The 27,936-nt window shown below is 41.6% G+C and overlaps 1 protein-coding gene across 1 annotated transcript in view; it reads left to right on the forward strand.

Annotated features, from left to right (window-relative positions):
- The window catches only part of CSMD1 (CUB and Sushi multiple domains 1), a 1,701,396-nt gene that overhangs the window by 1,529,786 nt on the left and 143,674 nt on the right, over window positions 1-27,936 (forward strand). The window contains exons 49-50 of the mRNA XM_074989136.1: window positions 19,028-19,216; window positions 23,830-24,015. Coding sequence (XP_074845237.1) covers window positions 19,028-19,216; window positions 23,830-24,015 — 375 coding nt within the window. The remainder of the gene's footprint in view (window positions 1-19,027; window positions 19,217-23,829; window positions 24,016-27,936) is intronic.

The raw sequence follows: 27,936 nt of genomic DNA on the forward strand, positions 1-27,936 counted from the left end.
GTAATTGGTTGCAACTGACTGCTTCTCTGAAAATAATAAATCTGATGTAGTTTTCTGGCACATTCTTGGGTAAAGACCAGTTTAGCACTGCAGACCATGCCATCTTTCATACCTCTCAATGTTTTTCTGCTGTAGCTCCCAACCTGTTCCAGCATGCAGCTCACACCAAGTGTCTGTGTAGAGCTGCTATCAGTCAGCAACATTCTGGTCAGCCATGGTTGCCATGTGCAGGGGGACTCCAATCACTCCCATTCCTGAATTTTCTTCTTGGAAAAAGATATGTTATGCACTGTCCGGCCTCACCTGGACAGTTCAGATAATAGAAAATCATTGTTCCTGTTAAGGTGTTCAAAAGTTGTTCAGCACTTTGATCCTTAACTGGAGTTCCCCAAACAATTCAGTTTAAACACAACACTGGATTGGTTTTATTTAAAAAATAAACGAATGTATTTAACTACATAGAGGGAGATTTTAAGTAAATTACAAGTATAAGGCATTATAGTCAGAAATGGTTACAAGGGAAGTAAAAATAATATTTTCTAGTAAAACTTACCAAACTAGACCCTATTCAATGTGAAATCCTTCTTGTGTTCCTAGAAACAGGGCTGATCAAATTATGTTGCCATGGTCCTTTCCCAAAGCTCCTTTGTCTTGTTAGAGAGAAAGAGAGAATCTGTGTTGTTTTGCCAGTGACTATTATAATACAATCACCCTTTGAAATGCATTATTATTAGGGTTATCCCTAAAGTTCATTCCTACTGTGTGGACAGAGACATGGAGTCCTGTGGTGAAAGAGGTGTATTTATTTTCTTTTCGGTAATATGCTGATAAATCTGTTTCTGCCCTCCTTTTGGCCAAAAAATGGCCACTTGATTGGTGATTGCCTGTTATCTTTGATGATATCTGTCCAGTGATGCTGGCTTGTCCTTTGTCTTTAAGAAACTGATTTATGTCCCCACACCATGACTTGTCTGGTAAACACACTTCAGTTATCATTTCAGCTTATATTTGTGACTTTACATATAATGTTATTAAATACATTTCAGCATTATATTATTGACCAGTGAGTTCATAGTTTTCAAATGATATTCACAAGGCATAATTTTTTACAGAAATTATTGCAATAGTATGTAGAGCAGTGGTGAGCAACCTGTGGCCAGTGACCTACATGCAGCTTATCAGGGTTAATCCAGTGGCAGATCACAGGACATATTCCTGATCTTGACCATCGACAAGTATTGCCCCCTTCAGCTCTCACTGGCAATAGTTCACTCACCAATAGGAGCTAAGGGAAGTGGCATGAGTCCCAGGGACATGCTGGCCACTGGTTCCCACAACTTCTGGTGCCCAGGTATGGCAAACTGCGGCTACTGGGAGTTGTGGGGTGCCAGGTGTGCAGACAGTCTGTGTCAGCAAAATGTCTCGTGGCCCACCAGATGATTTTCCTGATGGGTTTCATGTGGCGCCCACCACACCTATAGCGAGTGAATGCATGTTGCATTGGATCACCATAGTACACCCTCATCTGAGGATCTTGATGTGCTTTCCTGAGAAGGGTAATTAGTAATATCTTAATCTGACAGATCAAGAAAGGGAGACAGAAAAGTATCTGTTTCTCTCTTTGTAAATACAAAGTGCATAAAATTTATTGTATAAATAAAATGATGATTTACAGAGGTGTGAGATTCAGGCATATTGAATGATAACATGAGCAAAAGTACCAGTTAAGTACATCCTAAATAAAAATGCTGTGCTTTGCCTAAAATGCATTGAAACACAGCAGGCTTGAGTGAAAGAATCCTAAACCACTCTATTTATATCACCATGGCTACGTCTACACGTGCACCCAACTTCGAAATAGCTTATTTCGATGAATAACGTCTACACGTCCTCCAGGGCTGGCAACGTCGATGTTCAACTTCGACGTTGCTCAGCCCAACATCGAAATAGGCACAGCGAGGGAACGTCTACACGCCAAAGTAGCACACATCGAAATAAGGGAGCCAGGCACAGCTGCAGACAGGGTCACGGGGCGGACTCAACAGCAAGTCGCTCCCTTAAAGGGCCCCTCCCAGACACACTTTCATTAAACAGTGCAAGATACACAGAGCCAACAACTAGTTGCAGACCCTGTATATGCAGCACGGACCCCCAGCTGCAGCAGCAGCAGCCAGAAGCCCTGGGCTAAGGGCTGCTGCCCACGGTGACCACAGAGCCCCGCAAGGGCTGGAGAGAGAGTATCTGTCAACCCCCCAGCTGATGGCTGCCATGGAGGACCCCGCTATTTCGATGTTGCGGGATGCGGATCGTCTACACGTCCCTACTTCGATGTTGAACGTCGAAGTAGGGCGCTATTCCCATCCCCTCATGGGGTTAGTGACTTCGACGTCTCGCCGCCTAACGTCGATTTCAACTTTGAAATAGCACCCAACACGTGTAGACGTGATGGGCGCTATTTCGAAGTTACTGCCGCTACTTCGAAGTAGCGTGCACGTGTAGACGCAGCTCATATCACCTATATATCCAGCTGTGTGAATAGTTGTTGTGCTACTTTTTTCGAGAGGGTTGTTGACATGTAGAGCTGTGGAGACAATTCTTCTTTGCAGAGTCTGCCCTAACTGTGTGCTGAGTAACTATTACTTAGTGATGGTTATTGGGGAGGTTTACTTAACAAGCCACAGAAGTGCTGTGCTGACAATCACCAAAGGCTTCTTCATTCAACTGATCCTTTTACTACAAGGGGCACATGAGGGAAGCACAGCAGGAGTTACTTGCCCCTGGCCCAAACATGCCATATCCTTCATATTTCTCTTTAAACTGTTGTACAGGGGCTCGATGCCGTATACTTTGCAAAATTCCAGCCTCCAGGTTTTTAATGGAATAAGCATAGTTCCATTGTCATTGATGTCAACCTCGCCAGAAAGCCCAGAATAGGATTTGGTGCTATATGTGGATCCACGTAGCCTTGCCACCATTTGCAGGATAAAATAACACTCCTCCCATCCCACCCATTGGGCTCTAGATATTTAACACAGAATACATGGGGACGAAAAGTCTGTCTTCATTGATTTTTTTACTACTTACGTCTTTAAAACATATTGTATCTGTGTTTGAGCCTTACATGGCTGTGTATCTTTCAAGGTAGCTAATAAAAACATTTTTTTCACTTCAGAAATATTTTATTCAGAGCTAAATTCTCCCCAATAGAGTGTATAAGAGACATAGATTCAGAGAGCCTTCCTCCTGTCTCACAGTGCCAAATGAGTTTCCTTGCTATTGGGGCTAAAAAAGAGGAACAACTGGGGAGGATCTCTCTAGTGTGGGAGCATAAAGAGCCCCAAATCACCTGTAGATTTTATCTGAGAAATGAGAAATAATTGTGTGTCTTTGCAATATGAGAGGGAAAGAGAGTGAGTGTAGGGAAGGAGACCAATTACCAGCCCTGGCTGCAGCCCTTCCCTCAGGGATATCTTTCAGGAAAATTATAACACTGACCTTCTTTCACGGAGAGCTAGTCTTGAAAGCATGCATCTTTCTTCCCACGTCTGTAGCTTTTATACCAGAGGCCATGGGGACAAGCAGCATGAATGAAGAATAACAGCAAACAGCCTCATAAATGACTGGATTGAATCTTAATGAGGAAGTTCAATGGCTTGGAAGTGGGGAAAAATAAAGGATCCCAAAATGGCTATTGATGCCATGGCAGCTGTGACTTGAGCCAGCAGGCTTCCCTCATAATGATGAACCTATACTAATGACTTACTGCCTGCTTTCTCTCCTCCCTTGCTTTTCCAAACATGTCCATGCACAAAGTATGTCAAACTATAATTTGGTAAAAACTGGGTTCAGTTCACAGCAGCAAATTCTCCTTTTTGTGATGGAAGCTTTAGGAAAAGTAATGTTTCCATCACCAAATTATTAATTAACGTACATACGTAAGCTATTTACTCTTGAAATTATTTTGAAATGATCTAAAATTATATTTTTTCTAGACAAATATTATTATACTGGATCTGTCTCTTGGTAGCGGGGTAACAATTTTTTCTACGGACCCCCCCCACGTGTTCTGAAATGACTAACACATGCTTGATTGATGACCTTTGTATTACATGTCCTGAATTAACTGACACAAAAGAAGACTCTCTTTTTTAATTTAACAAACCTCTGTTTGTACCATTGTGAAATGTAAAAGGAAACCAGGAAGTTTAACATTCACAGTTCTGTTTTACATTTTGTAACAAAGTTGTAATAATGACACCCAGAGTATAGTGGAAACAGTTGGGAAATATGTTTTTTCTGGATTATTTAGTTCTTTCATTTGACATCTTATGTAAACAATTCTTTTCATTCCTTCCTCATTTATGGGCAGTCATTTTCTCCCTATTGCTGTGTGAATCCTGTAGTAGCAATGGAGAGAAAAACATGTTAAAAATAGGAAATATTGGAGTACACCCAGCAAATCTGCCAGTAGGAACCAGGGACAACTATATTTGATGATCATTTTAATTATTTTGTGAAATGCATTGCCTGTGGTTAAGACACTCACCCAACACATGAGAGACCCTCCCACACACTTCAAATCTCCTGCACCTGAAGAGTGTTTTGCTACATGTCAGCTGACAGCCGTAACCACTGGGACATGGGAATTTTAGTGGGAAAAGATAGGAATCCGTCTGTCTCTCCAGGTGAAGATATTGCAATGTTGGGTAAATAATTGACTATGTGTGGGAGAGAAAGTGAGAACAGTCTTTCAAAGACTATAATTTGGTTGTTAGATCAGTTTCCTGTGATCTGAGAGAGCCAGAATCCAGGACTCTTTGGAGATTCTCCAAAGACTAGTTTATTATCTAGTCACAGTACAACAGCTTCATCAGGAAATACAACACAAGATTTTTCCCATAACTTAGTAGTTAGAGAACTAATTGGTGAGATGGCAGAGCTCTGTTCAAACCCTTCTGTCCCTTAAGATGGGGGGGCGGGTTGGGCAGGGGGCATGAACTGGCAGTTTCCTACACTCCAGTTGAGTTCTTTGATCACCAGTCTGAAAGTAATGAAGTAAGTTATTCTTCTCCCACCACTTGCTGCCCCTTGCTAAAATAGTGTAAGTATCTAACTGCAGCAGGAGCCTCATAGAATTGCTTGCAGAAGAAGCCTTGACTTAAGCACCTAATTCTCTGAGAGGGATGGAAAACAGCATACAACCCTTTGGTCTGCATTTTTGTGTGGATCAATTAGGCAGCTTCCTTCCTGGTGTGTTGACTTTTGTGGATTGTACCTCTCTCTCCCCATTGTTTGTATTGGAGTCTAAGCACCTAGCTAATCACTGTAGTGATTTTTAAATGCCTAAAATTAGGTGTTGTGGCACCCTGCTTCACAACACAGAGTCCATACATCCATATAGGCCTTAATCTGCCTCAGCTTTAGTTCTCCATCTGTAAAATTGTGTCAGTGGCATTTTGCTACTTCACAGAAGTGTCATGAGGAAAAAAATATTAAAGATTGTGGGGTACCATCAGAAATTAAAAGATAGAAATGGATCTGATTCATCACCACAGCATACCAAATTTACACTAGTATATCTCCTATAATATGACATATATAATAAACAAATATAATAGTGTGCTTGTTTACTTTAAAAATGGATGATAGACAATTAGACCTTACAACTGAGTAATTACAGACCAACACATTGTAAACTCTAATGCTGAGATTTACAAAATGACCTAAGGGATTTTGACATTCTGTTCAAAGTAATTTCATTTAGAAATAGGGTATCCAAATGCCTTGGGCAGCATTAAAAATCTCATCTTAAGTGTTTTAAATGATCCAGCAAGAGATTATGTTATGTGAAAGGAAATGTATGATCTTGCAAATGCAGACCAATGTATACCTGTGCAGCTGCTGGCTACACATTGGTTGACTAGTGATGTGTCTTAGAGCTCTGCAGTATGACAAGCCAAATGGCCATTCTCCTGGTTTATACTAGGTGGATAAGGTGATAGCATTCATTGAACCAGCTTATGTTGGTGAGAGGCACAAGCTTTCAAACCCCACAGAACTCTTCTTTAGGTTTTGGAAAGGTACTCTCAGCATTACAGCAAAATGCAAGGTGGAATACCTAGTTTAGTATTTATAAGTAGCTAGCACATACTGTAAGGAGCCATTCGAGTTAGAGTGGACACATCTGCAGTCATAGGACAAAAAGGGAGGAGTAGTGGGCTACAGATCTTGTCCATAAGATACCCCTAAATCACACTGTTTGCCCTATGATGGCAGAAGTATTAAGGGACAGTTTACCTCGAGTAGTCCATGTGACCAGGGAGGAGAGGGTGAGGGAGCAGTCAGGGTTGGGAATATACTCATTTCTTGTGAGTGCTTTTTTTTTTAATGTTCCCAGTACCCCTTGGCAGGTCTCTAGAGGCTCAGCCTACTAGTGAAATCACAAATTGTGTAAAGAGATATGAAGGAGCCCTTTCCAGAGTAATACAATCCATCAAATAATTGGACTTCTCAAAGTCTTCAGGTCCATCTCCAGACTTGTTTAAACTCTAGTCCCTATCTTGGCATCCACATCAAAACCAAAACCCTCCTGGGGCTTTGGCTACTCTGCTAGTTGCCACTAAGGGAACATAGGCCTACCCATTTCTCCAGGTCCTAACCCAGATAACCTATAAGTGAAAGCCATGTTCTGCTTTCTTTGCTAGTTGCTACCGCTGCATTCCCTGGTATGCTTCCCACACTGTTCCATCGTTTTTTTGGGTTCTCTGTCTGTTCCTTGTTTAAGCAGGTCTCTACCAGGCCTCCTTAAGTGAAGAGCTTTTCAATCTCTGTCCTGATTTCTCAGTATTTTCCTTCAGGCTTCTTTGCCTGTAGAGCTTGCAACAGTCTCTGCCCACTTTTACTCTGGATTCTCTCTCCCAGGCCTCGGCACTTAGAAAATTTCACAGCCCTGCTTGAGATGGGTTCCTCACCAGTCTCTTTGTCCAGGGAACCTCAGTCTTCAATGACTTCTTTACCCTTCAGGTAGTTACTGTGTTGCTTAAGACCAGTAACTCTTTTTAAATGAGCCATCTGAGCTCAGATTGTCTGCTTCCTGCAGCCTTTCTAGACAAATTAAGAGGACACACCTACATTGTTCCTTTTCCTGGTGTGCAAGGACTGCAAAGCTGCCAGCATGAGGCCTCAAAGGGCCTGGCACATCCTGTCACAACTGCTTACAATATTTGCTACCTACTGTTGGTTAACAAATCTTTACCACCTTGAATTTTGCTGCGGTGCTGGGAGTACCTTTCTGAGACCTGAAGAAGAGTTCTGTGTGGCTTGAAAGGTCCTGTCTCCCACCAACAGAAGTTGGACCAAGAAAAAGTATTATCTCACCCAACTTGTCTCTCTAATATCCTTGCACTGACACAGCTACTAGACAAAACTGACAAGTGGGCATTGTGGCTATAAGTGAACTGAAAATGTACAAATATGTTACCTTGAAGAAAACATTAATACTTAAGAGAACTTGAAATATCTCTGCTGCTATGTCGCTGAGAAAAGTGAATTAAATCTATAAATGTAGCCCTATTTCAGGTCAGTGGAATGACTTTCTTATACTTCATCATTTATGTGGGTGGTAGATTTATTGTTCTTAGACAATTGTACTCCTGCATCACTGCACTCATACCTGCTAATCCTCTCATGTAGTCAGTGCAAATCCTGTCTCAGAAGTCAGATTGGAGAAGAAAAGTATTTTATCTCTGTAGTTGTAAGTATGAGGTTGGAATACATTATAAGCGTTCTATCCCAGTGATTCCCATTGAAACACAGAAATGGAGTGAAAGTGTTTGTGGTTGCAACTTTGAGATTGACATTTCCTCTGGCACTAACTCACCTTAAGCCTTTAGATATTTTGATTTATTGCCTTATACTTGCTTCTGCACTTACTCTGTTAGTGTCTGATCCTGCAAAGTGTTCAGCATTCAGCATCCTCAAGACAAATGGGAATTGAGTTTAATAGCAAGATTACATTTTGAATATTTACTGAACTATATAGAGTAAATACAGATGGATTTAAGACATAAAAAAACCGATAAACTCTTTTCCACCCTTTTAACAGGTAATATTACTTATAAGCTTTACTAAAGGTTTAAAATAAATATGTTAATTTTTAATCTTATATCATTTATATTGGGGGTGCAAAGCCAGCTTTGCAAGCCAGACACAGTTCACTAGATTAGCCCCTGGTGGTATGCCAAAAGCTTTGTTTACCTGGTGAACCATAGCCAACAGGATCCATGAGAAGCCATATCTGTGGATACTCATCTGTGGATACTCAGGTAAATAAAGCATCTGGCACCCCACTAGGGGCTAACTCTGGCAAACTGTAGCCACTTATTGCTAATGCCTGATTTAGACGCAAACAAAAATTGCTAACCTACTTGACCTTAAAGAATGATGAATCATTTAAAAATATTGATTCTGATGTTTACTTAAAAAGTTCTTCTGTTTATATTGTCATCATCCTATACTCCTGTCCTGTCCTGGGCAAAACTCCACTTCACTTAAGAGGGACTTTCAGCTGCTTGAAGACTGTAAGATCGGTTTCTGACATACTGATTAACCATGACTTCTTTCCCAATTAACTTTGTGGGGCCTGAGAATTAAAGTGATATGACTAGCAGGGGTTCTGGTACTTCTGTAGAAACTTTGAAGTAGGTCTGATCTACTCCTGTTGCTAGTAAGTGACTATTATAAATATATATTTTATTGCCCACACACATTCCATTGTTATATGAAAATAACATAATTAGGTTTGCAAAGGCAAGCTCTCAGTTGTTAAATAGGAACCGTCAACAAGTCCTAGTCTCTTCCCCCGTGCCAGACACCACACCCAACCAGCCCCAGTGGCTTCTTGTCCTGAAGCTCCCAGTCCTAGCTTCTCCTCCATCTCCCTCCTCCCTCTGCATTGCATACTGTGAGGTGCTGTCTTACAGTTATCTTGTGTGCCCATTTGTTTCATCCATCTCTTGTCTTCCTGTTTGGACTTCAAGAGCATTGGGACATGGATTATCTTCTTTTTAGTGTATCTGTAGGATACTTGGCAGACTCCAGAAGATTGCTGAGAGGGTGTACCCCGAATCGCAGTGCGGATTCCGCGCAGAGAGGTCTACCGTTGACATGGTCTTCTCTCTAAGGCAGCTGCAGGAGAAGTGCAGGGAGCAGAGAAAGCCACTCTACATAGCCTTCATCGACTTGACCGAGGCTTTTCACTTGGTCAGCAGGGATGGTCTGTTCAAACTGCTCCACAAGATAGGCTGTCCTCCACGGTTACTGAAGATGATCCAGTCGTTCCATGAAAACATGAGAGGAACCATCCAATATGACGGCGCATTATCGGATGCTTTCAGAATCAGGAGCGGCATCAAACAAGGATGCGTGCTTGCTCCGACATTGTTTGGGATCTTCTTCACGCTCCTCCTGAAGCATGCCTTTGGATCTTCAACAGAGGGCATCTTGCTGCACACAAGATCTGATGGGCAACTGTTTAACCTTGCAAGGCTGAAAGCTAAGTCTAAGGTGTGAGAAGTCCTCATCAGAGACATGCTGTTCGCAGACGATGCTGCTGTAGTGTCTCACACAGAAGACCAGCTTCAAAAACTGCTGGATCAGTTCTCCAAAGCGTGCAAGGACTTTGGGCTTACCATCAGTCTAAAGAAGACGAACGTACTCGGTCAGGATGTTGCTGAATCCCCATCAATCAGCATTGACAACTATACGTTAGAGGTTGTCCATGAGTTCGTTTACCTCGGGTCCACCATCACTGACACCCTGTTGTTGGACACTGAGCTAAATAGGAGGATCGGAAAAGCGGCCACAACTCTGTCCAGACTCAGCAAGAGAGTGTGGAATAACAACAAGCTGTACACTCACACCAAAATGCAAGTCTACAGAGCCTGCATCCTCAGCACCCTCCTTTATGGCAGCGAGACTTGGACCCTGTATGCCCGCCAGGAAAAGAGGCTGAACGTCTTCCACTTGCGCTGCCTCAGGCGCATCCTTGGAATATCATGGAAGGACGGAGTGACCAACACTGCCGTCCTCGAGCAAGCTGGAATCCCAACCATGCACACCCTCCTCAGGCAGCGTCGACTCCGCTGGCTTGGCCACGTCCACAGGATGAACGATGGAAGGATTCCAAAAGACATCCTGTATGGTGAGCTAGCCTCTGGCAAAAGACCTTCCGGACGCCCCCAGTTGCATTACAAAGATGTCTGCAAGAGAGACCTCAGAGAGGTAGACATCGAACTGGACAACTGGGAAGATCTAGCAGACGACTGCAGCAGATGGAGGCAGGGGTTACACAAGGGCCTTCAGAAGGGCGAGTTGAAGATCAGACAGCTAGCAGAGGAGAAGCGAGCGCACAGAAAGCACAATAAGGACTTGCCAGACACCCACTACATCTGCAAGAGATGCAGCAAGGACTGTCACTCTCATGTGGGTCTTTATAGTCACAATAGACGCTGTAAATGAAGTCCTCAATTGAAACTTTAAAGGGCGCGATCCATAGTCTATACAGACTGAAGGATGCCTACTACTGAGGATACTTGGCACAATGGGACTCTAGTCTTTGTCTGGTCCCTTGATCCTACTATAATGCATAAAATAACAAGAACAACAGAAAAAAAGTTTCCAGTATGTTTGCATATTTTGTGTCGTTCAGATGCATACCTTTCACCAGTGTTATGTTTCATTAAGGTTGCTGTTTGGGAAGACTCAGATACTCTGTTATTCAAGGGGTGGGGGTGGGGCAAACTGTGCTTCTGATCCATATATGACTCTTTTACCTTTAAAGTGTGGTGTGTGGCACTCCTCCCCTCCCCCGAGCTCCTTGCATTCTCCGACTACCAGACTGGTAGGTGGTGGGTGGGGGAGGGACTGGGACACTGTCTTCTAGTGGAGTGGTCGGTCAGGGGCTTCCTCACAGGTGAGAGGAGGGTCTCATGTCTTCAGCCCTGTGGGAGGACCTGCTGTGGCTCAGGGTTTCAGATGGAGCAGGGTTCTCCAACTTCTGCAGATTGTCATGTTTGACTCACATGAGACACATTAGAAGTAAGGCAGTTAGCTTGAGGTTATTGTGTGACTGTCTTGACTGTAAATACCATTAGCTCAATTTAGGGAGAACTAATATCAATATTGCAGTATCGTAGGTACCTGATGGGTATAGCATCATGCTCAAATTCAAATTTCAATTAAAAGCCAGTGTGGAAGCACCACACCTTAAAATTGAATTTATTAGCCTCCAGAGGTGTCCCGTATGTAACCCAAAGTGTCCCTCAGCACTCTGCTCTGTCTGTTGCTTTCCAGGTGTGCAGGTATTCGGTAACAGGAAGACTGTGAATTTCAAATCCGGACCAGGAAGCATTTGGGTGGGGGCTCATGTTTGTATGAGAGCCTGAGAAATGTCTTTCTTTCTTTGCTATTAGTGCTGAGAGCACATCTACCCATTGCAAATAGCCCCTGCACGGATTTCATCGTTCTCTCTGTACCCTTTTTTTCTGTGCTGACTGGTGCCAGACACTGCCCTGCTGCAACATGGGGCAACAAGGTTGTTGTGAGGGTCATGCTTGTGTAAAAGGCCAAGGAACTTCTCCTCAGCTGTTTACATTTGTGCATGAACCCTCCCCCCATCCCTCACAGACACCACACAGTTGGGATCTTTCCTTCACTGAGCCACATTACATGTGAAGCCCCCCAACTCAATAAAAGGATGTGCCTGACATTCAGTGCTGACCATGCTTCCAGGAAACACTGTGTCCTGACTTGTGTGTGGTTAGGGCTTCAAGGACAGGAAAGATTTATGGGAGCTTGTTGCTGCAGGTGGAAAGTCTCCCCTGGCGGCTAAGATATTCAGGGGGCATAATTCAACTGACCATGCATTGAATCCCCCTCCCCCATACGCCTAGCAAGGGACTAGTAAGGCTTGCTCCTTTCATAGGGAACTCTCCCCTGGCAGCTAAGATACTTGGGGGCTTACTGAAGCCAGGGTGAAGTCTCCCCTGGTGGCTAAGATATTCAAGAGGACTGCTTCAATTACTTAAATATTTCAAGTGGCTTTTCTGCCACAGACCCCAGCTACCCCCCCAAAATATTTTCAGAGTCTTTCTGTCCATTACATACACCTGATGCTTTGACATTTCTGTCATAAAATCTCTTTCCTAACATTTCCTATCTTTCTTCATGCTTTGACCCTCAAAAACATGGGTGGAGGGCCAGTTGAGTGTCTTTTTCCATTATAAGTATCAGAGAGGTAGCCGTGTTAGTCTGTATCTTCGAGAACAACAAGAAGTCCTGTGGCACCTTATAGACTAACAGGTATTTTGGGACATAAGCTTTCATGGGCAAAGACCCGCTTCATCAGATGCATGAGTGGAGGGGTGGTTTCAGAGGGGTATTTAAAGAGTGGGGTCCCAGTAAAACCATACCATCAGGGGCTTCTTTAGCTGCACATCTACTAATGTAATATATGCCATCATGTGCCAACAATGCCCCACTGCAATTTACATTGGCCAAACTGAACGGTCTCTACGTAAAAAAATAAATGGACATAAATCAGACATCAGGAACGGTAATGTACAGAAGCCTGTGGGAGAACACTTCAATATCCCTGGACACTCAGTAGCAGATTTAAGGGTGGCAGTCCTGAAACAAAGAAATTTCAAAAATCAAATGGAGAGAGAAATCTCTGAGCTGCAATTTATTTGCAAATTTGACTCCATTAATCAAGGACTAAACAGAGACTGGGAGTGGCTTGCACCTTACAAAAGGAGCTTCTCTGCCCCAGGTGTTAACATCTCCACATAAGACTGGCAATGGGCCATATCCGCCCTGTCTTATCTGACCTATTTTTCCTCTCTTCATACATACTACTAAGAATAGGCCCTTTCCACCCTGACTGAATAGGCCTTTTTCCACTATAAGTTCAGTGTATGCGATTTCACTGCTATTCCCCCCAATGGCAAGGTCTGTGTAGTAAAGAGGGAAGACAAAGATCTTTTTCCTACACTTTTCTATCCTCTTTTTTCTAACTTTGAGGATACAGTTGGTCCCTGTGTTATTTTCAGGGACAGAATGCAGTCACGGGAGGCAGGACAGTCAGTGGATGGCCAGTTGAGAAAACAGCATGAGCACAGAAGCCCTAAAACGCACCAGAAAGCCCGAGACCCTCCCTTCAGCAACTCTCTTTTTTTCAGAAACTTTCCTACCATCTCATTCTTCAAGATTTTGAGGGTTCATGTACTATTTTCAGGGATCATTTGCAATCATGGGCGGGGGGACACTCAGTGCATGGCCAATTGAGAATTAAGTTACGGAAGAAAAAGACTCATGTTTACTTTTTTGCCATGTCTGTGGATGTCCTCCTTTTCCTTCCTTCCAATGGGAAAAATAGACATTTGTTTAACACAGGAGAGGTCTGAGAAAAATGCAATGTGGGAATATGATGTCAAAGACCAGCAAGCATACCCAGAATGCTACAGAGATGAGGGATCTGTGAGATAGGTTCCCACAATGCACTACTTCAACAGTCAATGTTTGCCAATTAAGTGTGGCAGCAATAAGTCAACTTCGTGAGGAGCAAGCTGGGAGGTAAGGATAGATCAATATTAAGGATAAATCGATATTAATACATTCAATTTTATCTCATAGTGGAAACACAGCCTCAGAGAGTCAGTTAGTTTGGCCATCCTGGATATAGTTTGTCCTTGTATCCTTTCATAAAGGAAAAGAACATACTCTCAAATTCTCCTACAAGCCAGAAGAAAATAAAACAAATAATCAAAGCACATAGGTACTAGGATCTTCTTAGAACTGCAAAACTGTCACTATCACTTTACAGTTCCTCTTTTGACTGAAATGAAAACTGTATTAAGCCTGTATTAGCTGTCATTTTCAACCTCCCTTGACAAATTCAAAACTTAACACTGCTTAAGGCTTTATCTCGCACAACTAGGTGCTTTTAGTGTTAACCATCTTGCTTCAGAAAATTAATCCCTTTGTTTCTTGAATTAGTTGAAAAGTAAGTTGAAGTAATATTTATTGTCCCTGTTTAAATTCCAATAACTTTAAAAAAAAAGATTATTCTGTGATGCCCTACATTTAATTGAAGTATGTAACCAAATGTCACTGTGAACGTAAAGGATTTTCAGCTTGGGCCTAAACAGAACCTTCTACCAAGTGATCCTTGCTTATTGATTTCTCTGGGGGAATTCCCTTTATACTAACAACCTTCAAAGAAAAACAAAACAAAAAAAACCCTATTTTACTACAGATTGTACCTCCCTGGCCTGGTACCCTTGGGACCCCAGCAGTCCCAGACCAGGGATTTTACTGCACCAGGGGAGACCAATGTACCCCTGACTCTCCTCTCAGCCTCTCCCCAACACTGCCTGCTGGCTTTCACTTCCCAACCCTGCCTTTGGGACCACCAGATTCCTGGCACTAGCCTCCAGCTTTCTCTTCCTGGCCCCTACTCGCCAGCCCCAGGTGCTGGCTTCCAGGTCTCAGTTTCCTGTCCCCAGCCCGTGTGGCTCCACTGCTTCCTGGCTCCCTGGCTGCCACAGCCCCATCATTCCTTGGTTGCTACAGCCTACTGCTCCCTGCCACTTCCCCAGGCCTGCTGGCTTCCCAGACACAATCCCCAGTTGGCTTCCTAGCTGGATTTTTGTCTCTGCCAGCTTCCCAGCCAGTGTTGCTAGCTTCCCACTGGATCCTTATCCCCACTGGCTTTTTGCCACTCCCCAGCCTGCTTTCAAACCTGTTGGCTTCCTAGCCAGCTTCCTGGCTACCTTGGCCCACTGGTAATCTGCTGATTTCCTGATTAGCTTTCCAGTCCACTGGCTTCTCAGCCAGCTTCCCAGTCCCTCTGGATCCCCAGCTGCCATGGCCACACCACTCCCTTCTGGCTTCCTGGCACCAGCCACAGCTCCCCAGCTTTCCATCCCTGGGTTCCTACCCACATCCCCAGCCATTGCCAGTCCCTCTGCTGCTGGCTGTCCTTGAACGGAATATCGGTAGGAAGTTACACTTCCTTGGTGTTTTGAATTTGGATTCTAGTTACTGGGTTCAGATTAGCTTGTAGTTTCTAAGAAATCTAAATGCTGAATCTTTCATTTAATTCTTCAGTTGTGTCTGCATGATGCATCGAAGGCCCCTCTTTTGAAAGGAGTCTCCCACTTTCATGCCAAGAGCATATTACATTCCCAGGAGCACAAATGTACACAGATAATATACTCAAATGATTGCTTTCCAAAATTCAAACCACAATTGGATTTCCTATATAAGCAGTATGACAGAATTGAAACCTTTCATCCAGAATTCCCCGTCCCGAGGGAAAAAAAAATTGATGTTTACTATAGAAGTAGAGTGTAGACATGAACCACTGCTGGCATGAGACTAGTTAGTTCAAAATAAAACTGAAGCCCTGTTGATTCAGCCCATCTGTAAATAACAGAGGAACATCACAGAAACTGTCCTGAGAGTGGGAAGAACAGATATTATTTATTAAATGTTATAAAATCAGTGCATTAGATGGGAGAAGGATTTGTAGGTAAACTTGGGTAGTGCTAAGGATTTCTTAGATAACAGTAAAAATTGTCTTGGATATTATGTTGTGGTGAAGGCTCGGCATACTATAACACTGTATTTTACGAAGTCTGATATGAATATGGAAATTAAAAAGGTGATATTTTCTACTTTTTTAGTACAAGATTGTGATCATTGTTTCAAATTTTCTTTGATAAAAGCACAGATTTTGCATATTGTGTTATAAAATGGAAAATAGGAGTGCACGATGAAAATATATTTGCCAACTTTAATTTGTTATCAGTTTCTAGACAATTTCACTTTCAGGTTCTCAGGCACTAATGCAAATTTGAAATGTTTAAGTTGCTAAGGGAGCAAAGTAATAGGTCATGCTAGTTGCAAGAACTAAAATGTCCATTGAATTTGAAAATAAAATCAGGGGGAAAATTGAACTGGTCTTAGGCTTTAGAAAAGCTTGCTTTTTATGAAAAATGGGAGAAAAGACTTCAGTGAACTTCTGGAGTGACTGAGCTGCATTCTCTGCAGTCTCAAATAATGCCATTTATAAATTTAGTACACTTCAACTAAAAACTGGTAAAGGTTTTTGTCTCCACAACTCCTGCTGGGAGGTTGTTTTAGAAAAAACTTCCAATTTCCAGCATGCATTTTTTCATGGCCAGTTTACAGCCATTTGTTCTTTTGCTAATATTGCCCTTTAATTCAAATAGCTCTTCACCCTCACTGGTGTTTGTGCCTTCATTTTGGAGCTGGATTTGCAAGATAGCAAACCTATAATTCAAGCTAGAAGAAAAATTATTTCCTCTTTGAAGATAACAGTTAACATTTAGTCTTTAAAAAACAAAGAAAACCCCACAAAATACTATACCTCAGCATTGAAAGCTGAAGTGGGAGAGGATTGTATAAAAATAACACAGATGGGTAGCACAGTTGTATCTCTGTGTCAGACATATGAATAAATTTTGTAGCAAGTAAATGCTTACAGTAAAATAATGCATACAAGGATATTTCTAATGTCCTGTATCTGAAATTATTAATTTATGGATTTCGGTATCAATGAATTGTATGATGTACATTTGAAATATGTTCCAACCTATATTTTGGACTCAAAAAAAAAAGAAAAAAAGGAAGAAAAACAAAGTGCCTAAGCCATTTTTTGAGGGGATAATGGTATTTAAGAATATAATTACCACTGAACTCCAAACCATAGGAATCTAGGCAATTGTTAAGGAATAGGAGCAAGATTTGGTTATATTCTATCGCTTGCCTTGTATGAAGCCTTTCAATGAGAAAATTTCCTGTACGGCTTGAATCGTATCAGATTTTTACCAGCAAAAACCTGTTCATTGTACTGAATTTTGGGATAATTCCTAGGTAGTTATAGCAATTTGTATTGGAGTCCCTTCATATGTATAGAGAGATGAGTTTATTGATTGTAGTTGGAATCTGCCTTAGTATTTAAGAGCAGATATATTTAATTCCATCCTGAAAACCCACCATGTCAGCCAGTTGAGCAGCGGCAGGCTTCAATTGGATGTAAAGTAGGACAGTGAAAAAGATGTAAAAACAACATGGTGGGGGGTCTGAGTCCTTCTTAAAATAATAGGAGGAAGTGATTCAATTCAGAACATGAAAGGCCGACCAAACATAGATCATAGGTAAGTTACAGAGATGTAGACAAAGTTGAAATTTGAGCCTAGAAGTACCTCTGTACATAGCGAATTATATGACTATTAACCTCCATAGCAGAGTATTTAAAACACATTTTTTCTTCTATTATTTTTCAGGAGGCAAAATTACTAATTTTGTTGAAACAAAAATTAATGGACTGTGTCCTGTGACGTGCACTATGTAACCCCGACTAAATCTGAGGAGGGGGAGGCCCAGTGCTGCCACAGGTGTGGATGCCAGCCCATGTCACTGGTGGTGCTGGGAGGACTTTACCTGGAGGAGTTGTGTGTTTCCCTACCTGCTCCAGGCCTCCAGCAGCAGGGACATGTTCCTCTCTCTGCTCCTAGGCAGAGAAGTGGCCAGGCAACTCTGTGGCATGCACTGCTTCTGTACTGAGCACTTCTTCCATAGGACCCATTGGCTGGGAACAGTGGCCAGTAGGAACTGCTTAGGCAGAATTTGGAAGCAGAAGCAACACTCAGCACCCTTTGTCCACACCTCTGCCTACAAGCAGAGCAATAAGGATGTTGTTGCTTCCAGGGATCACCTGGGGAAGGCACTGCCCAGAGCATTCCCCTTTCCCACACACCAACTCCCAGTCTTTAACACACTCCTGCACTCAATTTCTGATGCTGATGCTGCTGGCGCAGGGGTGGAGGTTAGGTGGTCCAAGCAGTGGCTGATGTGGACACCCAGGTGCTGTCTGAGCTGCTCAGGTGGCTCCCAGACCAGCCATATTGGCCACAGCAGAAGGCCCAAATGTGCCAGAAAGTCATGGAATCTATGACTTCCACCATCTCTGTGACAATCATGTAGCCTTAGTTATACCTGTGATCTCTAGAAACTTACAGTAGGTTTATATTTTGCTTAGTAAGCATTATGAAATGAGTTTGGTTGTGTAGTTAATTTTTCAACTTATTAATAAAGTGCATTACAGTACAATATGCCTTGACAAGGAATAAAAATGTTTTTGCAAGAAATTATCTGTCCCCCAGTTATCCGACACTCCATTTTAACCAACACCGTCTGGGGTGTGGTGGGATAAAAGGGATGTTGGACAATGGGGGACTGATAACCTTCCCCAGCCCCATGCAGCCATCAGCCCATCCTTGTAGGCATCTGGCAGCCAGAAGCCTGGCCCAAGCAGCTGGCCTGGGGATCCAGATCTTCAGCAACTAGACGCTTGCCCCAGGCAGCTGACAGACCACCCCAGGCAGCCAGAAGCCCTGGCTGAGGCCTTATGCAGATGCTGCATGGACTGCCTGAAGCTCCTTGCCCAGGGCAGATGGCAGGAAGTGGGGGTGGCTGCCTGCCTAGGAAGCCAGCCCTGGGGCAGCCAGAAGCCGATTACAGGGTCTGCTGGGGCTCCATGCCCTGGGGCCTGACAGAGCTCTGTGTCACAGGATTGGCAGCAGCTCCCCACCTGGGTAGCTCCTTGGGATTGCCCAGGGCTCTGTGCCCCAGGCTGGTGGCAGCCCCCTCTTCTGATCCCCATATCCCTCACCTCTCCCCAGTTATCCATCATATTCACTTAGGTGACCTTTGGTCAGTCCTGATTACGTAGGCTAAACGGGGTTTTACTGTATTTAAAAAAATTGTGGTTCATGTTGACAAAAGCAGCACACCCTTCACACAGAAATTCATTTTATACAATTTTAAGTTCCACAAACAAATTTCATAAATGTTGCATGGTGAATTGTGCTGTTTTAATTGTCTTTTCTAACTTTTAAAAAAATACAATTAAATCTCCTTTTTCTTTTATTTAATATAGCTCCCTATTGCAGCTTAAACAATGTCCCGAAGAATGGTGGAACTGTAAATAGAACAACCGGTTTAATTGGAAGTAAAGTGCATTATTATTGCAAACCTGGATATAGAATGATTGGCCAAAGTAATGCAACATGTAGGCGTCACCAAAATGGACTGTATCAATGGGATTCCCCTGCCCCGCTCTGCCATGGTAAGATATAAGCATTGCTAGCATATATGTTTCCATGATCTGCTAAGAAAAAAAAGAAAAGACAGTCTTCTACAATCTTGAAAATGCTTATATAGCTTATGCATGAATTCACTGGGCTTACTCATATCCATAAAAGTTACCTAAATGCCTAAATGGGGACAAAAGAACTTGAAAGTTGTGATGCAGTGTTGTTATTTAGTAAATGGAAAATAATTCTAGAGTACTCGGTGATGTGGTTAACTCCAAAATGTTCACAGCTCTTGAAAAAAGGGTACTCTATTAAAAAAAATCAAAGCAAAGCAAAGCAAAACAAACAAAACCAAAAAGGTTGAGAAACACTTACCTAATCAATTTATTATCCCTCTGAATCCTATTTCTTAAATGCAGTTTGGTGCAAACCCAAGATCATTTTTACAAAGAGGAATAATCAGAACATTTGTTAGCCCCAGCTCAGCCATTTGGCTGAGTTTGGAAGGGGTCTGATCTAACTCAGCTACATACGTCCTTTCTACCATGTAAAGGAAGACCTTATATTTTCAACACTAAGCTTGACTGCAATCTATCTGCCAATCTGGGAGCCCTCTTTGGCCCAGTGTAGAACAAAGTTCCCATATATCCAGATATCTACTCTCCTCCTGATGTCCTCCTGATGTCACCTATGTTGAAAAATAATAAGATTAGTGCAAGTCATAGAGTTGTTCCAGTGTTCCAAGTGTTGCAGTTCCAGTGACCCAGAGTTCAGGAGAATATAGGTCCTTCAGTTCCCAGCACCAAAACTGAACATAAAATATCCATGTCTAAAAGTCTGTGTCTACATTACCAGCTTCCTTCGAAGTACCAGTGGGTGCACCACAGCTAGACGCATGCTGGTACTTCGAAGTTTAAAACTTCAGAGTTGCTGTGGTGGGGGGGAGGGGGAATTTGCTCAATGAAGTGCTGCCTATGCACAGCAGCACTACATTAGTAAACTCTGAACAGCCTCATTACCATCCTTCCTTCGAAGGAAGGTGGTAATGTAGACACAGCCAAAGAGTAGGCCTGGTTTCCACTCCCACATACTTGTAGAAGTCTTGACAAACTTCTCAGGTTGTATCTTTTCATCTGTGCGTTCCTTTCATTCACCTGTCATGCCTTTCCAATTTGAATGGTTTTGAACATGTTAATTGAATGACATTACTGCCTTTACTGAAGAGGTTTTTTTCTGATTTTTTGGAGAAACTTGAAACACACAAGTCCTCCTTGAAAACTATTTAGAGCCAGACATATTTGACCCAGTTTATAGATATTGGTATGGGATATTTGCAAAGAAAATCTCTTTAATTAAGTCTGAAATACTGTAAAACTGATTCCCTGGGGCTAAATTTATAATTAAACAAGCATTATGCAGCAAATAATGTTCAGAATCAAATTTGATTTTAAAGAAGTGTAGTTCTTTTCTTTACATGTAATGCAACAGTTTCCATTTTCATATGAACATGAATTAATATGAATACATTTCTAATTCAGGCTAAGATGCTAGGATCAGATTTTTTTTCCTATGCCCACTTTTTTCAAGTGGAGACTGAACAAACGGCAACAACAATAATAAGATTATTGCTGTTTATGTTTAGCTTGATTCCTATAGTAGCTTCTTATAAGTCTGTATCTCTTCTTGCAGACTACTGTGATAGTTGAAGTAGGCTACAGATGACCTGCTTTTTAGGTGAGGAGGCTGCTGGCAGGGCATTCTAACCAGAGCCCTCAACTGTACTGTACATTCCTGCTGGCTCAACATAGCCTAAATTAGTGTGGCTGACCTCAACTATAATTACTGTGGCATGAGTCACTGAAGTAACTGTATTTGCAAATTCTCACACATTATATGTGATTAGATTGAGGAATCCTAAAGGATATTTTTAAGTCGAGTAAAAGCTTTTCTGTAGAAACAGAAGAATATTTTTGAGGGGGAAAATTTATGAGCAGTTGAACTTGCATCCTGCTTTCCAGGAAGTAAATAGGCTTTTCAGCTTGTACTAATTATAGACTCATTGGAAGAAATATATCTTGCTGCAATATAAGAAAAATGAAGACAATTAAGGTTAAAAAACTATTCATTATTCATTGTTTGAATTCTCATAACCCAGCTGGTAGTATTTGTACAGAGGTACAAAGGACGTGTTCGTGACACAGGCAGTAAGTCACTTCTAATCATCAAGCTGAGAAATATGTGTTTGCCATTGAATAGGACAACTCTCTTAGACTGTTCTTAGTCATTTTTGCAAACACTTTGAACGCTGAGAACAGCTTCGGTGCACTTATGTGTTTAACAGCATTGACTATTTTGAGCTGTTAAATGACCAAATGCCATTTTAGTGAGCTCTTTTTATCAAATAGTGCTGCACAAAGTCACTGTGTGTTTGCTATCATAATATTTTATTCAAGCCAACAAGGGCTGATATATTTTGTTTGGACACAATTGGCCTACAAGCTATTAAAATAATCAGACAAACAGTAGCAGCAGGAATGCCTCTTTCCACTCTACTATTTTTGGTCGAGAGAGATGAGTAAGTAATAGTCAGTTGGACTTTAACTGAAGTAGCATCAGAAGGTACTGGTATAATTAGCAGTTACTGTAGCAGCAGTAGCTTAGCAACCTAAGGAATATACAGATCAGAAAATGCATTCCTATATGAGTGGGAGAAAAAAACCCAATAAGAGACTAAGATGTGATATTTAGGTGGTATGAAGATGGTGAACAGGGAGTGATAAGAGAGGAAGGCACAGATGCAGACACCAAGACCACGGTGCAGCTGTTGCATTGATATTCTGAACAACAAGCTGGGGCTAGTATAACAAACGGACCAGTTTGATGCAGCTTTAGCACTTTAAACATAAAATGGAATATGATAAGCCTTTTATTCTGCAGTATGTCATGCAAATGTTAGGAAGATGTTAGAGTTCTAGGATCTTAAGTAGTGCCCTGCAATATTATCACCAAGCCAGAATGGAAGTAATGTCTGCTGATAGAGCTATTTGGTGACAAAATAAATGCAGCAGATTCATGCATTTACTCTTTAAGGCTATGTTTACACAGACATAGAGAGACAAATTTTGTTTTTTCATTCCGTAGCAAATTTTCTGAATATTGTAGGCTTATACCCAGACTTTTTACTGATTTAAGGAAAAACAAAGTTAGGCCTACATAAAGACCTATGTTTTTGCTTAAATCAGAAATTAATATCTTGCTCCCAGGAAAGAACAAAATTAAAACAGACAGAAAGTTAGAATGAACCCAGTTGCATCCCAAAGTAAACCCTTCAGGGTCCATGCCACAGTTAGTTCTTTCATGACATAAAAGATTTGAATGAAAGGATTTGTGGGAGAGGAAGGGGCAAATCCTGCCAAAATTCTGTTAGCAGCAGAAAAAAAAAATTACACAGTAATTGTGCTTGGGAATGCGGAGAGTTTGGTAGTTTTAAGGGAGTAGAAAAACTGGGCAGGATTTCAAATTTCTACCTATTTAAAGGTATAAGTAAAGGCTCCCCAGCTGTCAAGTTTGTTACAAATGGGGGCAAATTTAATGTTTGGCTGTTTGTAAAATTCACATTGACTTTTTTTAAGGAAGCAGTTCATTTTGTCACATCCTTTCAGTTCTTTCTGAGAGTGCAATTTGACATATTCCAGATGGGAGTAAACATAATAAAAAACCACTAACCAAGAACATGAATCACATTTATCATTTCATACTGCCTAGTTTGTCTCATTGTAATCAAATTCCAAGCACTATGCAGTATTTAATTTAAATGCATCAAATGTGACAGCTTTGAAATAATGAAAACAACTTTGTAGAGTTATGTTTATTGTACCGAGACAATGCATTGTAAAATTAATCCTTTGTACTGAAGCAGGTAAATTATACCATTAATTCAAATTATTTTTTTATTTGTTTCTTCTTTTGTGTTCAGTAGGCTTCTGCTAAAGGCTGCCCTTGTATTCTTTTGACCAATATTGATTTTATAAATTTTAAATAAAAGTCCACAGTCCAAAGAAGACAAGCAGAGGCAAAACTGTTAAAAAGCTGCATTGATGTGTACAATTGAGCAAATAGACATGGGACAGAGATTTTCTTTTTCAACTCCAGTTTATTATCAAATCGTATTCTTTTCTGCTTAATATTTAGAAGTATAATACTTAAATTTAAATTTCATTTCTGTGTTATATGTATCAAATTGTTATATGTCAATGACTAGACGTAAGCAAGAAGGTGATACTACTTATTTAATTTTGGATACTTGGTGCGTGATTCTGAGCCAGTAAATGGCATGTTGGCCTTTCATGTGTCACTTTATTCTCATAATATGATATCTACTGTAAATGCAGAATTGACTGAATTGCCCAAATTATAATTTATAAGAAATTTGACCTGCACTGACTTCACTTTATTTCATATATCCATTTTAAAAACACTCTTGTATTTGTTAGAAACTTACAGAAGTGGATAAAATGTGAGTTATTATTGGCAACAGTGATGATAAACATATTAGTATGCATGTATGGTTTTTGGTTTATAAGGGGTAAAAGTGATTTAAAAAAAACCCTGAAGATATCAGATTTCTATCTCTTTTTTCCCCCAGCTGTATCTTGTGGTATTCCAGAATCTCCAGGGAATGGTTCAGTTATGGGTAATGAGTTCACTTTGGGCAGTAGAGTGATATATGAATGTAACCAGGGCTTCAAGATAGAATCTAGTCAACATGCAACAGCAGTGTGTCAAGAAGATGGATTATGGAGTAACAAAGGAAGGCCACCTGTCTGTAAACGTAAGTGTGCATATTTTGAAAACATATTTGTATTGAGTATGCTGAGAAAAGTTTTCAGTGGTGAAATTTGCACCCAGTGTACATGGACTCCATATTTTGAATATTGAAGAGTAATTTTTTATTCAATATGTGACAAGTTAGATGGATGCTATTAATGTTAAGAGTAGCACAAAACATTCTGAAAGCTATTTAAATGAGGTACTCAGAGATTTCTTCAGCATAAATGAATTTCTAGGTGGTTTTAGGCTATCATACTCTGATCTTCATCCTTCTCCTGGCCCTACCCTTAGCTGCAAAATTATCTTTTAGCAACCGCTGTAGCTAGGAACAATTTAGTGCAGTCCCAGGGCTGCTCAAACCTGTGCCCTCAGACCAACATCAGGCTCATCTGAATAGAAAGGTGGCGTGAAGCTACTTTTACTTTCTAAGAGCTTTTGTGCAACTGAGGCTGTAGCCCATAATTTGATTGTATGAATTATTGTGTCACGTGTGAAAATATGCACCAACTCATCAACAAACTGATGTGTTTTAGGATGAAGGTCATACATCAAACATACAGTCATGGAGTCTGTTTCATAAAACTTACAAATAAGGAACGTACCTTTTCCCCTTGTCATTAATGCTCTCCTCTTCACCTCTATTTTCTGTTACTATTGCCTGTTGGAACTTGTTTTAATTGAAGTTCTAATTTATTCAAGTAAAAGACTGTCTCTTTAAATATTTCTACAAAGCCAGTAGAGGAACCCTATTTCTGACTGGGATGTCCTGGTGCTGTCATGACTAATAGCAATAAATGTAGATATCAGCAATTAATTTTGTTTGAATTTTAAATGACCTTTACACGTGCAAGGGCATTTGCCCTGTGGAAGTGGAGGGGTTTGCTGGCTGTCCCATGCTGCTGGGCTCTGGGAATGCTGCAGGGATGCTCCCTGTACACACCGATGGCTGTCTTATGGGGGCTGCTGCCCTACAGAGGTGGTGGTGGGGCTCTCTGGCAGCGGGGGGTGGTTGTGACTCCTGGCTGCCCCATGCTTCAGGCTGCCGGCAGTGACCTCCCCAACTGCGGGGGCTGCCTAGCTGCAGAGGCATCTTTGCTGTAGGAGTGCCAGGGGGAGGGGCAGAAGGGGAGGTTGACTGCATGGGTGGCTGTCCTGTGGTGGAGATTGGGTGACATCCCTGGAGTGGTCTCCCTGGCTGCAGGGGCAGGTGCCCCATGGAGGGACTGCCCAGCACAGCTGGGTCTCCAGATCCCCTTAAAATTGTAGATAGGAAAAAAAAACACACTACCTTACCCCCAGTGTATCTTACCACTTGGCAGGATCCCTGACTAAGATACCCCCAGTGTACCTTACCACTTGGCAGGATCCCTGCAGCACATGCTGTCTGGCCAGCTCCTGATTGATTTTAGCTGTAGCTGAGATAACTTGGGGGAAAGGCAGCTCAGCAGTGGGATAGAATATACAGGACAATTAGATTTTTTGTAGAAAGAAGGTGGGACGCCTGCCTAAAATATGGGACTGTCCCGGTAAAAACGGTACGGATAGTCACCGTATACTGACTGTATTCATTAATTGCAAAGATTCACTGTGGACATCCACAACTTGACAGCGTATCTGTGAAAGTGCCTGAGGCTGAAATATTACAGCTTACCTGATGTACTGGAATCCTTACATGTTAATGATTGAAATATGGCTCAGTAGCCTTTCTCATGAAGTTACCCACAAATGTATCAATTACAATAGTGTTTTATGTAATGTGGATAAGAAACAACAAACCAGTTCACTTCACATTAGCCAACAACTTAGGCCAGATGTGAACCAAAGGTGTAGAAGTAAGAACCTGTATTTAATATATTCCATTAGATTGAGTCAGCCAGTCTCCAATAAGTATTAGAGAGGGGAAATTTATTATAGCAGCACATACTGTGTTGAAACATATTCTGTATGGCCATGTCTACACTAGCCCAAATCTTTGAAATGGCCATTTTGAAGATTACTAATGAGGCGCCGAAATACATATTCGGCACGTCATTAGTATGCCAGCGGCCGCAGTACTTTGAAATTGCCGCAGCTTGCTGTTGCACGGCTTGTCCACATGGGGGTCCTTTTTGAAAGGACCCTGACAACTCTGAAACCCCCTTATTCCTATCAGCGGCATTCATTTACTATGAAGTAATAGTAAAGCATTAACAGTAAAACAGTACTGATAAACATTCCTATCAGCAGATAGGAATAAGGGGATTTCGAAGTTGTCAGGGTCCTTTAGGAAGGGACCCCCATGTGGATGAGCTGCGCAGCAGCGAGCCACTGCAATTTCAAAGCACTGCAGCTGCTGGCATGCTAATGAGGAGCTGAATATGTATTGCAGTGCCTCATTAGTAATCTTCAAAATGGCTATTTGCATGGCCATTTTGAAGATTTGGGCTAGTGTAGACGTAGCCTATATGGAGACACTAATGTGTTCCAGAAAAAAAGTTTGAAAAAAATTTAGACAGGCTTAAAATGAATAAAATATATTAGGTGCTTGGGAAACACAGTTTAAAGGTAAGGTCGGTGGGGTTTTTTTTCTTTGAAATTCATGATCAGCAGCAGTATTCTGTTTTCCTTAGTTTTAATAAAACTGATATTTCCTAGAGGCTGCCTTTTAAGATAACTTCTTCACCTCCCCAACTAACAGCTTCTTTGATATTAGATTGCATGGTATTCTCATTTGAGAATAAAATACCCATGAATTTTGGTTATTGATTTATGCTGAACTTTAGGTATTCGAGCATAGACATTTTAGCAATGCCTTTCAAAGAAAGCCATTTTAGATTCCTTTATAATAAATGAATATTTATCCATTGAAATCACATTTACACTGGTGTAGCAGAATGTATGTGTTACCGGGTTCAGAGGATGTGTAATACAAGGGAACATATGCCTATGTTCCTCAGTTTCTGTTAGCTCCCTATGCACTCCAAGTTTCTGATTTTGCTGTAGTTTCCAATCTTCTCAGCCATGTTTTATCAAAAAGATCCAGGGGTCACTGTCAGTTCTGTAGGACAAATGCTTTGTTCTGTTACATTTCTTTGTGTTGCACAGAGATCTGAAAGGGAATGGAACGCAGTGAGCAAGTCTTATGCTTCAGATCCTCTAGTGCAGTCCCAAACTGAGCTCTTATGTCTCCCTGCTCTGTATGCCTGGTGCAGACGGCATATAGAAGGCAGAGGTGAAGAGTGAGTGAAACGCACAGTGATCTAACTATCCTCAGCTATTCAATGGACTTTCAGAACCATATATCAGCTGGCCCAAGTTAGGACAGCTCCTAGACTGAGGCAAGATATCAGGAAACTATAACTGCTATTAGTTCTCTGCTTCTCTTTCTCCTGTTCTGACTGACCTTTGTAGCAGTGTGTGCAAGAGGTGCAATACATTGCTAACCAATTTCCTAGAGTGAGGCAGAGCCTCATGGGACCCTGCCCATCTTTTCCTGGAGCTTTCACAGGCTGTAGGGAAGCAGGAAAGGGAGTAGGCAGAATTACTTGTTCATCCGTCCTCTGTAGTGCATCAAGTAGCCAGTGAAGGTCTGTTAAACAGCAGGAAATAGACGCCAGATAGAGCAATCTGTCTTCCTTTAATTTCTTCTTAGGGTTTTAGAGGAAGCACCAGTAGGCAGCTGGGGGACAATATTCCAATATTTTCTTAAAATGGTCACCATCAATATAAAACTTGGGAAACTACAAATACTCCTAAGACACAGGTGAAGCACCACTGAGATATTGATTTATTGGATCCCCAACAGGCTAGGTCCATGTTATCTGAAAGGCCACTTTTCCTTCCTCCCACAAAAGCAGACAACATTTATTGTATATAAAATACAGAATCAAGGTAACAGAAGGAAGAGCTGCCTCAAGAATATAACACCTTCTCTGAGTAGGTC

The sequence above is a fragment of the Carettochelys insculpta genome, chromosome 3, assembly GCF_033958435.1.
Source record: "Carettochelys insculpta isolate YL-2023 chromosome 3, ASM3395843v1, whole genome shotgun sequence".
NCBI classification, from domain to species: domain Eukaryota; kingdom Metazoa; phylum Chordata; order Testudines; family Carettochelyidae; genus Carettochelys; species Carettochelys insculpta.